Source organism: Egretta garzetta, unplaced genomic scaffold (genome assembly GCF_000687185.1).
Source record: "Egretta garzetta isolate BGI_Z169 unplaced genomic scaffold, ASM68718v1 scaffold51, whole genome shotgun sequence".
Classification (NCBI taxonomy): domain Eukaryota; kingdom Metazoa; phylum Chordata; class Aves; order Pelecaniformes; family Ardeidae; genus Egretta; species Egretta garzetta.
Window position 1 is genome coordinate 1,400,805 of NW_009258549.1, and position 12,743 is coordinate 1,413,547.

General features: G+C 54.4%; 1 protein-coding gene across 1 annotated transcript in view; it reads left to right on the top strand.

Annotated features, from left to right (window-relative positions):
• Positions 1-9,553, top strand: part of MCM5 (minichromosome maintenance complex component 5) — an 11,965-nt gene extending 2,412 nt beyond the window's left edge. The window contains exons 2-17 of the mRNA XM_009647705.2: positions 7-104; positions 997-1,123; positions 1,235-1,363; positions 1,831-2,003; positions 3,327-3,482; positions 3,586-3,752; positions 4,371-4,542; positions 4,724-4,835; positions 5,606-5,749; positions 6,067-6,132; positions 7,104-7,280; positions 7,384-7,496; positions 7,760-7,888; positions 8,147-8,289; positions 8,841-8,968; positions 9,407-9,553. Coding sequence (XP_009646000.1) covers positions 7-104; positions 997-1,123; positions 1,235-1,363; positions 1,831-2,003; positions 3,327-3,482; positions 3,586-3,752; positions 4,371-4,542; positions 4,724-4,835; positions 5,606-5,749; positions 6,067-6,132; positions 7,104-7,280; positions 7,384-7,496; positions 7,760-7,888; positions 8,147-8,289; positions 8,841-8,968; positions 9,407-9,508 — 2,136 coding nt within the window. The 3' untranslated portion in view covers positions 9,509-9,553. The remainder of the gene's footprint in view (positions 1-6; positions 105-996; positions 1,124-1,234; positions 1,364-1,830; positions 2,004-3,326; positions 3,483-3,585; positions 3,753-4,370; positions 4,543-4,723; positions 4,836-5,605; positions 5,750-6,066; positions 6,133-7,103; positions 7,281-7,383; positions 7,497-7,759; positions 7,889-8,146; positions 8,290-8,840; positions 8,969-9,406) is intronic.
• The last annotated feature ends 3,190 nt before the right edge of the window (positions 9,554-12,743 follow it).

The window sequence follows — 12,743 nt, forward strand, 5'->3', positions numbered from 1 at the left end:
GACGAGGGGCGGTTTCGGACGTCGCAGCTGCAGAAGCGGTTCAAGGAGTTCCTGCGGCAGTACCGGGTGGGCACGGACCGGACGGGCTTCACCTTCAAATACAGGTGCTGCTGTGACCCCTCTTCTCCTCCTGTGCGTTACCCACTCCTCTTTGCACATCCGATCTGCTGTTAACCTCCCTCCTGCTATGCACGCCCCAGGTATATGATAGCACATGTCACCTTTTTTCTTCCCATTGACTGTAAAGACCTTAGTATAAGAAATGTTGTTGTTCTCATTTAACCTTCTAGGAAAACCGAGGTCTGGTGTGCCTGCAAATTTTTTGGCAGCCAGCCAGTGGCAGAGGTCACAGTAGAGGGATCCGCACTGCTAGACTTGCACCTAGTTCTGAAGTTCAGGGTCTGTCGTCTTCAAGTGCTTTGTGGTCTGGAGTTTTGTCTGTATCCATTAAAATCGGTGCAGCACTGTCCAACCTCCTTTGGAGGCTATGAAGGGCCCTTGGCTGTCCCTTTGCCTATGCAGCTTGGAGACACAACCGTGAGAGAACATGGGCATGCATCATGCAAGGGCTGGGAAAATCTTTCAATTTTAATCTCCGAATTTCACGCATCCTACCTTTTTTAAGGAGAACATTGCCTGCTATCCTATTACTTCTTCTTTTTAATCATCGTTTAAGTATAATAGGTATTACCCTGTGTAGAAGTTGTGTAATTGCCTGTCTGGTCGTGTAACTCCAGTAAAGTGTAGCACCGTATGGTTACTGCAAGCACCGGTGGTGTCCCTGGTCTTATGTCACATTTCAAAGTAGTCTTGGGTGAAAGATTTTCGCAGATGCCCCTAGGTTTCTCTTGGCGCTCTCCTGATTTTCCCCGTTTGCTTTCCAAACCACGGACACCCTGCAGAACCCTCCTTCTCTGCTCCCTGCTTGTCATAAGGTCGCTGTTGGTGTCTGGTGCTTTCTGCCCTGGCAGACCTTTGCCACTTACTGCCTTGCAGGGATGAGCTTAAACGGCACTATAACCTGAGTCAGTACTGGGTAGAGGTGGAGATGGAAGACCTGGCCAGCTTTGATGAAGATCTCGCTGACTATCTGTACAAGCAACCAGCGGAGCACCTGCAGCTGGTAAGGATGGAGGAGGTTGCCAACCTGGCGCCCTGACATTGTCATGTCGTGAGAGCAGCCCTGACGATATGCTGTAATATACCCATAATAGCCTAGTTGTTCCCTTTGTAGTTGGAAGAAGCAGCAAAAGAAGTCGCAGATGAGGTCACCCGTCCTCGTCCTTCAGGGGAGGAAACTCTCCAAGACATCCAGGTCATGTTGAGATCGGATGCCAACGCAGCCAACATCCGCAGCCTGAAGGTGAGGTGAATCTGCTGCCACGTTGAGCAGTGAGCGGCAGGGCCTGCTTGTGGGGGGGTGCAATTGCAGGGAAGCTTTTGGTGCTTGATCACGTAGTTCAGGACATGGGTTGTACGCTAACTTACAAGCAGGGATACTCTGCAGCTTAAATCTGACTGCAAAGGACTGTTAGTACTGATTGCTGCTGTGGGGACCTTATTGCTGTTAGTGATGTTCTGCACGGAGTGTTTTGTGCTTTTCTCTTTTGTTTTGAAATCAGCATGGCTTAAGTCATGCAACCTTCCCTTGCTACTCTAGAGCAAGAGAGTGACATTGTCAAAAAGCTCAGCCTTTTCTGATTTGGTACCTTAGTCCCATGAATGTGGGAAGTGTGGCTAAGAACAAACTGTGTTTCTTTAACACCTCTGGTTTCCCATCCATCCTCCAGTGACAGCTTTCTCACCATCCCTTCACCTTTTCCCTTTCAGTCCGACCAGATGTCCCACCTTGTGAAAATCCCTGGGATCGTAATTGCAGCCACCCCTGTGAGAGCCAAAGCCACCAGAATAGCCATCCAGTGCCGCAGCTGCCGCAACACCATCAGCAACATTGCGGTGCGCCCGGGCCTGGAGGGTTACGCTCTCCCCAGGAAATGCAACACGTAAGGACTGACGTGGGGATGCATGCAGCAGGCTGGTGGGGGGAAGAAAAGGCTGCATCCCCTCCTCCTTCTCCCCTTCCATCCCATACATGCTGCACGGAGTCAGCTCCCCGTCACACAAGGCAGAATCATCTGTGCCGCTCTCTGCCTCTTCCCTTTGTGCTGCCCTTGTGCCTGTGTGCACCCGTGGCTGGCAGGTTTTAGCTCCATCTGTCTGTGGTCGTGCCAGTCATGATGCTGCATGACCAGTGCTGCAAGCGGTGTTGTAGCAGCTGTGTCCAGGGAGTTCTTTTTGTCTGTAGGACTTTTTGCCTGTGGCACCTAAAGGTTCATTCCTGCCTCCAGCTGTCCCATAATGCTGCGTTAAGCTGCTGTCCTAACTTCCTACTAAGTCCTTATCTTTTTCAAACAAACTTCTTGCTTCCACATTCCCCCTCCCCAGGGGGCTGTTTTGCATTGCCTTCTGTTAGGGGTGCTTTGCTACTAACCTTCAAATCCTGCTTTGCAGCTCTTGATGCCCATGCGAACTGCGAGCATTAGGCTGCCGCTGCGGCAGCTCTTGCGCCAACTGATTGTGGCGGGCTGTGTCTTCGAGCTCACGCCTGCCAGTATTTATTTTCTGCGCCTTATCTCTAATGCAGCATGAGAGGCCTTTGGGATAGGGATTGTTCTTGCACGTGGTCTGTACAGCGCCTCGCTCCTGATCCTTGGCTGCACCGAGTGCCTCTGCGCTCTCCCGTTGCCCTCCCCAAAAGCCTTGTCCCTGCCTGCATGGAGTCAGGCATCGGCAGCGATGTACTGAGATGGCAGTGGGACGTGGAGGTGCTCCTTGTCTCGGAGAGCTTGTAGTCTAGCAAGGCAGATGCGTCCCGAGAGACTGGGAGGTTGATGGCAGCCTTGTCACATCGCTAATTGCTTTCTCACCAGAAACCACTTAACATTTGCTTCGTTTGCGAGGTTATAAAGAAAAATGCCCTGCCATGTTGCTGAGTCTATACTGTTACCTTCTGTGTAATTAATTAATTACCTTCCTCCCTGCTTTTAGCTAGCAGGGAAGAGGGGGGAGGCGGGGAGAGTATTCAGGCAAGTATCATGCTGTCTTCGGCTTGTTCTCATGCCTGCTTTTGGCAGCTGTTGAAGACAAGACCGAGGGCTTGATGAGCCTTTGGTTTAGCCCTGTGTGACCGCCCTTCTTGCCTGCTGGGCACCACTCGGAGGGGCGGCTGCCCTGGGCTCTGTCACCACTGTCCCCTCTACAGGGGGGGGCTCCCAGGAGTGGCTGCTGAGTGCCAGCAGCCTTCCCTGCTTGAATTCTCTGCACAGAGAACAAGCCGGCCGCCCAAAGTGCCCGCTGGACCCCTATTTCATCATGCCAGATAAGTGCAAGTGCGTGGACTTCCAGGTCTTGAAGCTGCAGGAGTCCCCAGATGCTGTGCCACATGGGGAGATGCCCCGGCACTTGCAACTGTACTGCGACAGGTACCGGCGCCGTCTCCCCCCATTGCCCCACCAGGCTGGCAGGTGTTGCTGGTGCCATCCTTTCCCCCACGACCATCCTCTACTGTCCCCTTCCTCCTCTTAGGTACCTGTGTGACAAAGTTGTCCCAGGGAACAGAGTCACGATCATGGGCATCTACTCCATCAAGAAGTCTGCCCAGAGCAAGAACAAAAGCCGTGATAACGTGGGCGTGGGCATCCGAAGCGCTTACATCCGCGTGGTGGGCATCCAGGTGGACGTGGAGGGCTCAGGTGAGGGATGCTTTTGGTGCCCATCTGGTCTGTGTTGGTAGCCTGGTGTTGGGAAAGCCCCCACCCTGAGCAAGGTGGTCCCTCAGCAAGGACTGCATGAAATCACAGCCTGGGTCCTTCTCTGCTGCTTATGTAGCAGAAGATTCAAGCCAGTCCAAGGGTCTAACTTGCCCTAGATGCTGTAAATTTGGGTGTCCTGTATGACTTTTTCTCAGTGATATTAAATGAGGAGTCTTCAGCCTCCAGGGTATTTAAGTTCTTTTATCTTATTGGGAATATCTTAGTGGGAATCTGCTAAGCCATCCCTGAGGATCTGGGCTGAAGTTGATGGTTAAAATTGAGCTATATTATTAAAATATGGTCCTGACTGTAATTCTCCCTCTGGTTCCTCCAGAGCTGTTTTGCCCAAGATCCTTGCTTTTTCCTACCAGCCTCTAAGGACACAGCCTGCCTTGCTGGGATAGCAAAAGCCTGCCCTCTCCACCCTTCCCACCTGGTGGCACTTGGCATGATTTTCAAGAAGGGATTTTGGTGGTAGCAGGTGTAGGGGGAGTGGTGTCATTTACTTAAAAACCTCTGTTTGTTCACTGTTGCTTCGTTCTCCTCATCCCTGTACAGGACACAGCTTTTCTGGCTCAGTGACCCCTCAAGAAGAGGAGGAACTTCGTCGCCTTGCTGCCATGCCCAACATCTATGAGACAATCGCCAAGAGCATTGCGCCCTCCATCTATGGCAGCACCGACATCAAGAAGGCCATTGCCTGCCTCTTATTTGGAGGCTCTCGCAAGAGGTGGGGAGAAGTCAGCCTGGTAGAGAGAGAGTGGTGGCAGGAGTTTCATTCATGGCACAAAGCTCTCTTATGGTCTTCTGGTGGTGCTGCCAACCACCTGCCACTTGTCAGCAATGCTTGGTTATCCAAACAAAGGCTCACCATCCCTCCTCCTTCTCTTCTTCCCACACTGTCGCTCCAGGCTCCCGGATGGACTGACCCGCAGAGGAGACATCAACTTACTGATGCTGGGTGACCCTGGCACAGCCAAATCCCAGCTGCTGAAGTTTGTAGAGAAGTGTTCGCCCATTGGGGTAGGTGGCTTGAGGTGCCCACTTGCAGTGTGGCTCGTTTCGTCCTTCTGCTTCCTGCATTGCATTGAAGGACTGGACTGTGGTCACAGCAGATACCTGCCCATGCATCCACAGCTGGACGGGCTGGCAGGGGTGCAAACTGGCATTTCTGGTGCTAGCCTGGAGGCGATGGGGTGCAGGACAGGGGATGAGGGAGGGAAGGGGAAGCAAGTAATGCCTTTTGTTATGATATGAGCTGGGCTATTTGCAGACATCCAGAGACGTGACTGGTGCTGCTGTTTATTGTTGAGACTTGATCAGCGGTGAGGCTGGCTGGTCAGAACAAATGAAGTTGACTGCATCTCGGGCACAGACCTCCAGGCTGCATTTTCTTGTAGTCTCCATTAAACTCATACTCTGACACTGTTGTTCCCTTGGGGGGAAAAACAAAGCTAATGCAGCAGCCCACCAAACAATGAATGAATCACTCCCTGTTCTGTACTTAATACCTGTATTTGTGTGGCTGCAAGCCCTCCAGCGCGTCACAGCTGCTTAGTCTGAGGCCTGGGACTAAGCAATAGTCTTGCTCTGTACCCAGCAGGTCTGACTTGGGCATGTGCTGAGGGGTTTTCCTGGAGGCCTTTGCGTTTCCTCCAGCAGCTCTGGATTTTGCACTGCCCAGCTCTGGATTTTGCAGTGCCGGGGGTGCTTTGCCCTCTAGCTGGAGCGGGGGGCTCCTGGGTCCCCCAGCCGCTGATGTACTGTCCCTTCCTTGTCCCGCATGCCACTAGGTGTACACCTCGGGGAAAGGCAGCAGCGCTGCTGGCTTGACAGCCTCGGTGATCCGCGACCCTTCCTCCAGGAGTTTCTTCATGGAGGGAGGAGCCATGGTGCTGGCAGATGGGGGAGTGGTGTGCATCGATGAGTTCGATAAGGTACCCGCGGGGCTGCTGGAGGGGGAGCGGGGAAGAGATCCCTTGGGCTGCTCCCGGGAGAGCCCAGAGCTGCAGGAAAAAGGGCAACTCTCCTGAGACCGCCCTGCTTGCTTTCAGGGAGGGTCGGGGGATGGGGCTGCAGGGAAATCCTGGTTCTTTCCTGCATTCTTAAGCAGAGACCCTCACAGAGCTCTACCTCGGGGGTCAGCATCAGTGGGGTGTGTAGCTGAGGTCTGGCAGAGGTGACTGATGGTGACTTTGGGTTTGGTTTTTTTTCTTTTTTTTTTCACCTCATTTCTCTCACCTCGGATGAGAAGATGCGGGAGGATGACCGCGTGGCCATCCACGAGGCCATGGAGCAGCAGACCATCTCCATCGCGAAGGTGAGCTGTGGGTGTGTGTCTCCCCAGGGCAGGAGCCTGACTTGCTGCTGGGTTTTCCTGAGAGCCCAACAACCAGCAGTCACGCATCCTTTCCTGGAATTGCCCATTTTAGAGTGGCTTGTCCAGGCAGTGGCTTTGATGGTTACTGCTTTGTCTGACCTGAGACCAGCCAGCCCTGCCTGTAGGCTTTTAGTTGTTTTCTCTCAGGTAGCCTGAACTTCATCAGGACTGAAAAGAGTTCCCTCTGCTCTGCCTGTCCTCTGCTCCTCTAGATTTAGTAGTTCTGCTGATATCCCTGTGTCACAGCCTGATATCACTTCTCTTTCTTCCTTCCCACTGCTTTCCACACCCTCAGAAGATCTGCAGAAACTGCCTGACATCCTGGTGCCAGGTCTTCCCTCAAATAAGAGTTTCTCTTCATTTCCACTGCTCAATATTTTTTTTTATTTTTAATTTTTTTTAGCACCTCTGCTCCCTCCTGGTCACTCTGGCTCACCCCTTAGCTCTTCAGTCCCTGGTAACAGAATGCCCACCATGACTTTTTGTTGCTGGCTGCTCTTGCCCTACTACCTGCAAACCCACACTTTGCCCCTGGGGCTGCCCAGGAGGACTCTGCCCCAGCCACCCAGTTTCTGTCTTGGGTTGCAAACTTGGTGAGAGGTTCTTGTCTGTCCTTGCCCTTGACACGAAGTTTTAAATGGAGTTACTCAGTGCTCGTCTCCACTGCAGCTAGTTCTCCTCCAGAAGGACATGTGGGGCCAGCCCTGTGTAGCTCCTGTGTTGACCCCTCTCCAATGTGGAACTGTTACAGAGCAATTGGGTGCTGCTTAAGGGGTTTTATGTAAATGCAAATGATTGAGGATGAGTCCTTGCAAACTGCTTTGGACCTTTCACTACAAGTTAATAGCCTTCTAGCCCTGCTGTGACATGGATGTGGTCTTGACCCCATCCATTTCTCCTTCCCCCTGCAGGCAGGAATCACAACCACGCTCAACTCCCGCTGCTCAGTGCTGGCAGCTGCCAACTCTGTCTTCGGGCGCTGGGATGAGACCAAGGGCGAGGAGAACATTGATTTTATGCCCACCATCCTGTCCCGATTTGACATGATCTTCATTGTCAAGGATGAGCACAATGAGGAGCGAGACATGGTGGGTTGGGGTGTGTGGGTACAGCTGGGACTCGTGGTGCCCTGTTACTTGGGAGGGGGTGACAGGGGGGTTCCTGCTGCCTGACTGCCTTCTGGTCTCCTAGACACTGGCCAAGCACGTGATGTCCTTGCACGTGAGTGCCTTGACACAGACCCAGGCCGTGGAGGGCGAGATCGAGCTGAACAAGCTGAAGAAGCTCATCTCCTTCTGTCGGACGTGAGTGAGAGGCATGACGTTTTGGCAGCGCTGGGGTTGCGCGGTGGGAGGCAGTGGTGAGGAGCGAACCACGCAGCCGATATGTGCAAGCGCTGTATCTGGGTGACCTTTTTTTTAACTCCTGCCTTGAAAAAAGGGAAGCAAGAGCAGCTTGCAGCAGTGCCTCAGCGTGGCCCACGGAAGCGAGGGGTGCCTGGGGAACCCCTTGCCCAGGGAAGCCCCCCGCTGGAGGTGCTGCTTCCAGCTCCTGTCCCCCCTTGCAGGAAGTGTGGCCCTCGGCTGTCAGCGGCGGCGGCAGAGAAGCTGAAGAACCGCTACATCCTGAAGCGGAGCGGCCCTCGCCAGCACGAGCAGGAGAGCGACCGCCGCTCCAGCATTCCCATCACCGTCCGGTGAGCAACCTTGCCCTCCTTGCCCGACCGAAACCCTTGGGGTTGGGATTGCATTGCTGGGAGTCACCTGGGCTAGCCCAGGAAGGGGGTTAGTGGGGTGCTGGGGTTTGGGGGAGCCTTCTGTGACTAGGGCAACACTGGAGGTGGTGTGGGGGTGGGCAGGAGGTGCCTGGAGAGGGGTAGGTGGGGATGTCAGGGGGAAGGACAAGACCCCTCAGAGCTGCGGTAGAAAGCGGGAAACTTCTCCTTTGGCCACAGGCAGCTGGAGGCCATCGTGCGCATTGCCGAGTCCCTGGGGAAGATGAAGCTTCAGCCCTTCGCCACTGAGGCAGACGTTGAGGAGGCCTTGCGGCTCTTCCAGGTGTCCACGCTTGATGCGGCCATGTCGGGCAGCCTGTCAGGTGAGGGGGAGATGCTGGGGGCAGGAGGGACGTGCTGGGCCTGGCTGCTCAGGGCAAGGAGAGACAAGCTCCCCTCCCAGGACCAGGCTGGCAGGGGCAGGGGCTGGACCTGCTTTCTGAGCAAAGGCAAAGCAGTGCCTGTGGCAGCAAGGGGCCCTCATGGCCGTGGGGCTGTGGCTCGCTGTGGGGGCGGGCAATGACAAATGACACCATGGGTCTCCACCCATGCTAGGCAAGGGAGGGATGGTCTGGCCTCTTGTGGTCCCAAGGGCCGAGTCCAGTGCTGGAGGTGGTTCCCCAACCTGTTGGTCCTCTAACCTCTTCCCTGTGGGGGTGGGGACGAGGTTTCCTTGGGAGGCAGTGTGGCACAAAGGGTTTGAAGGAAGCTTCAGCTGTGTCTTTGGAGCTCCACAGCCTTTGATGGTGGATTTGCTCAAGGGTTCCCTAAAGTCCCTGAGACATGCACATGTGGGAGACACAGGAGACAGGCACTGTGGCTTTGAGAATGGTGTCTAGGCAGCACAGAGAGCTCATGCAGCCTCTCCTTCCAGGGGCAGAAGGCTTCACGACACAGGAGGACCAAGAGATGCTGTCCCGCATTGAGAAGCAGCTCAAGCGCCGCTTCGCTATTGGCTCTCAGGTGTCGGAGCACAGCATTGTCCAGGACTTCATGCGGCAGGTGGGTCAGGGACTCTGTGGAGGGTTGGGCAGTGAAACTAGGGACCCTAGGCTGCCGCTCTGGGGGTGAAACCCATTCCCCAAGGGTGGGTGGAGAGCCTTTTGGTCATAGTTGCTTTTGAAGTTGTTTGTAGGGAGCTGTGTGCAATGTGATTGCAGAGTTTAAGTGCAAAAGCACTGAGGTTTGAGGCTGTTTGGGTAGGTTGGGATCCTACCCTTGAAACCAGACCCATTTGATCTCTGAGACTGCAGTCAGACCTGAAACAGTGAAAGGGGAAAGGGGCATCAGCGCCTGGTGCCACCAGGCTCCCTTCCTCCAGAGAGGCACAGCCAGGCTTTAGCGGGGGTTACAGGTGGCGATAAAGCCCATTGCTTTACTGATGGGCTCTGGTGAGCTTTTCCCTGCCAGTTCATCTCCCCCTACTCTCCCCTCTTCCAGAAATACCCAGAACATGCCATCTACAAGGTGCTGCAGCTGATGATGCGGCGGGGGGAGATCCAGCACCGCATGCAACGCAAAGTCCTCTACCGCATCAAGTGACCTCCCCGTCCCACGCGTGGGGAGGGAACCGCTGATGCCTGCCCATGTGCCAGCAGAGTGCCCTGTGGCCTTGGAGCCTGCTCCTGGAAGAACCTTTTCCTTGGGGAACCAAACAGCCCAAGGCCTCCCTCTTGAACCAGGGTTTGGGGTGGTCAGGGTTCACCTTGGGTACTCTGTCACTGTGTCATGTCGATGTTTCTTTGAACTCCAAAAGCTTTTAGTTTGTACTAAAATAAAAACTGATATTGGTAGCCCCAGGTCTTTGGCTGACTGGAAGGGCAGAGGGACTGTATCCTCCCCCCTTCAGAGGTGGTGCAGGATTTTGGTTGGAAAGGCTCTCCCTTGTGTTACCCAGAGCCCACCCTGGGGACATGCCTCGAGGCAGGACAGCCCCGGGGGCAGCACCAGCAGCCCTGAAGGCAGAAATTCATTTCTCATATGGGGTTTGATCTGTCTATTTAGGCACAAATCCTGTTGCCACAGGCTGCCCTGTCAGCCTCAGTGGTGCGGGAGGCACCTTACCCCGTCGTGCCTGCAGGCTGCTGCCCTCTTCCCTGTCTGCTAGCAGCAGCGAAGGGAACGACCTGTTCCCTGTTGCAGAGCTGCTCTTTGCTTAACCCTCCTGCCCCTCTCCAAGGGCTGCAGTGGGCAAACACTTAACCCTGCAGTGTAAAGAGCTGCATGGAAGCCTTACTGGAAGCATGGGCAGAGCCCTTTGCCTGCCCCAGTGAGGGTGGGGATGTGGGGTGATGCCCAAGAGCTGTGTGCCCTCCTCCAAGTAGCCTCTGCCACCTCCTTCATGTGCCGAGGGCCGTAAGGAGGGTTGTCCCACTCGCCAGGAGCCTCTCCCGGGCTCTCTGCCCTGGGGTGGACTTGTGCAGCTACTCGCCCTTCTGCCTTGGCCGCACGACCTTGCACTTGTCAAACTGCAGGTTTTTGTCACTTCTAGCAAAGTAGTATTGGTTCTCTTTGAGTGTCCTCCTGAAGATGTAAGGTGTGGGTAGGTCTCAGCCCTTGGCAGCCTGGGACCAGCTCGGATGTGTGAGGGTGCCAGTGGGGAACTCTGAAGACAGTGCAGTGTTGGGCAAGCGAAGCTGCTGCAGGTGCCGGAGAGGCTGCTGACGTCTCTGCAAGTGACCTTCAGGCTGAAAAACACACCCCAGGAGAGGCTTCATTAGCAAAAGAAACGTTCAGGGCCAGCAGAGGGTACCAGAGCCTTGAGGATGCTGGGCTGCGGTGCTGCACGCAATGCTGCCTCCTCCTCTGAGAGGGGAAACTAAGGGGTTCCTTTGGCATGGGGTGGTGGGGTGCAGGGTGCACCCAGCCTGGCAGCTGTGGCACAAGGGCTGGGCTCCCCTGCGACCCATGGGGGCTGAACAGTATTCCCGTTTGCTTCTATCTGGGTGTTTTGGGAGGTGCACGGTGCACTCTGGACATGGCTGGAGCTGGTTAGGGAGCTGGGGGTCCATCTGCAGGGGATGGGGCGGTGGCCCTGACAAGACAGGCTGTGCTGTGGAGAAACAGCCCCCCATTCTTCATCCTCCAGTTTTTCAGTCAGGCCTGACCTTTATGGAGGGCTGGAGGGGAGAGGCGGCTGCCCCAAAGGCTCCCTGCAGGGATGGGTCTCTGGAAAGCTCATGCTGGTGATTTTATTGCCCTGTATTTTCGCAGAAGCCTGGCACCTTGCGGGGCTTCTTGAAGCAAGCAACTCTGGGGCCAAAGCAGGCACTCTTCCCTTTTTTTTTAAAGAGACGTCTTCTCTCCCCACACTGTTTCCTGGCTGGGGAGGCAGCTTCCCCGAGTCGCTGTTCCATGGAGAGGATCAGCTCCACACAGGAATAAGTGGAAGTGAGAATAACAGGGCAAGATCTTCTCCTGGAGGCTGAAGTTCCCAAAACTGCCGGTGTCTCTTTGAAAGCATCCCACTCCCATGCCCCTGGTCAAGCACTCAATATTTCAGCATCAGGAGGTAGCCCATTAGAGCTGGGTCAACATGGCCCCGAAGCAGCAGCGCAGTGATGCGGCTGTTTCCCTGCCACGTGGCGTAGCCCATGCAGCGCTGTAGGAATGGGTCCTGCAGGTCCCAGCCCCTGCCACCCTTCCCCAGTACCCCTGTCCTCACGTTAGAGATGCTAGCAGTACCTGTCTTATCTATGGTCCTCCTTCCAGAGATGCAGCAAGAGCAAAGCAAACAGAGAGGTGAGTATGGGGCCGGTACCCACAGCCTGCTGTGAATGCTGCCTCTGGAGAAGGCTGCGAACCTCTGTTCCCAGGCTTGGAAGGAGCACCCAGTGGTGGAGAAGGGCTGGGTTGGGAGCATCCTGGGAGGGGAACACATTGCAAAGGGCTCTGTTTCCATCACTACTTTTGTTTTCTTCCTTCCTTTCTTCCTTCCTTCCTTCCTTCCCTCCACCTGCAGACCTGCCCCCAGCTTTTTCCCATGGTCTTTGCTCTGTGCTGGAGCAGTAGCGCATGGCTGGGTTTCGGCTGCTGACTGCCAGTGGTGGTCATGTGGTGCTAGCGGGTTTTGAAAGAGCCAACATCTCGAGGTACGTCAAGCTATGCTGGGTGTTGGCAGGTGCGGAGGTTGGAAACTCTTTTTGTTGGTTTTTGTTGTTTTCACGACATGATAGGGAGCAGAGGTATATTTCTGTGATGGGGATCAGAATGATTGATCTCTTCGTGCTATGAAACGTGTTGATTATATGGTACAAGGTTATGTAAGTGTACGTACGGCTTGAAACAACATTGTTTAGCAACTAATGTATGCAGCTCTACCACAAGGAGCAGAGCCGTGATGTGCGCAACTCTGGCATTATCTTGGAGCTCGAGATCATTGATTAGTAATGGCTTGTTTTGATCATCACACTGCAGATGGAAATTTTGGGAAGGGAAGCAGTTCTCATTTGGGTGGAGTGGTAGTGCTTGGTGGTATCTACTCGATAAAGGATTGGTGGTCCTCCTGGTGAAGATGACCAGATTTTTCCTCAAATGATAGCTACTTGTTAAAGGAGTGGTCATCCTCCTGGTGAAGGTGTCTCCTCTTTGTCATCCCTGAGGTTTTGGAATGCTGAGTCTTGTGACAGAGTCCCTGGCTGGGTGTCCTTAGATGACCAAAAATACTGTTCTCAAATCCAAGGCCAACAGGAAGAGTAAAACCAGACAGGGGTAGCCACTTTGCAATCTGAGCAGCACAGCATTCCCTTACCTAGCCTACCTTGTCCCTTCCTTAACT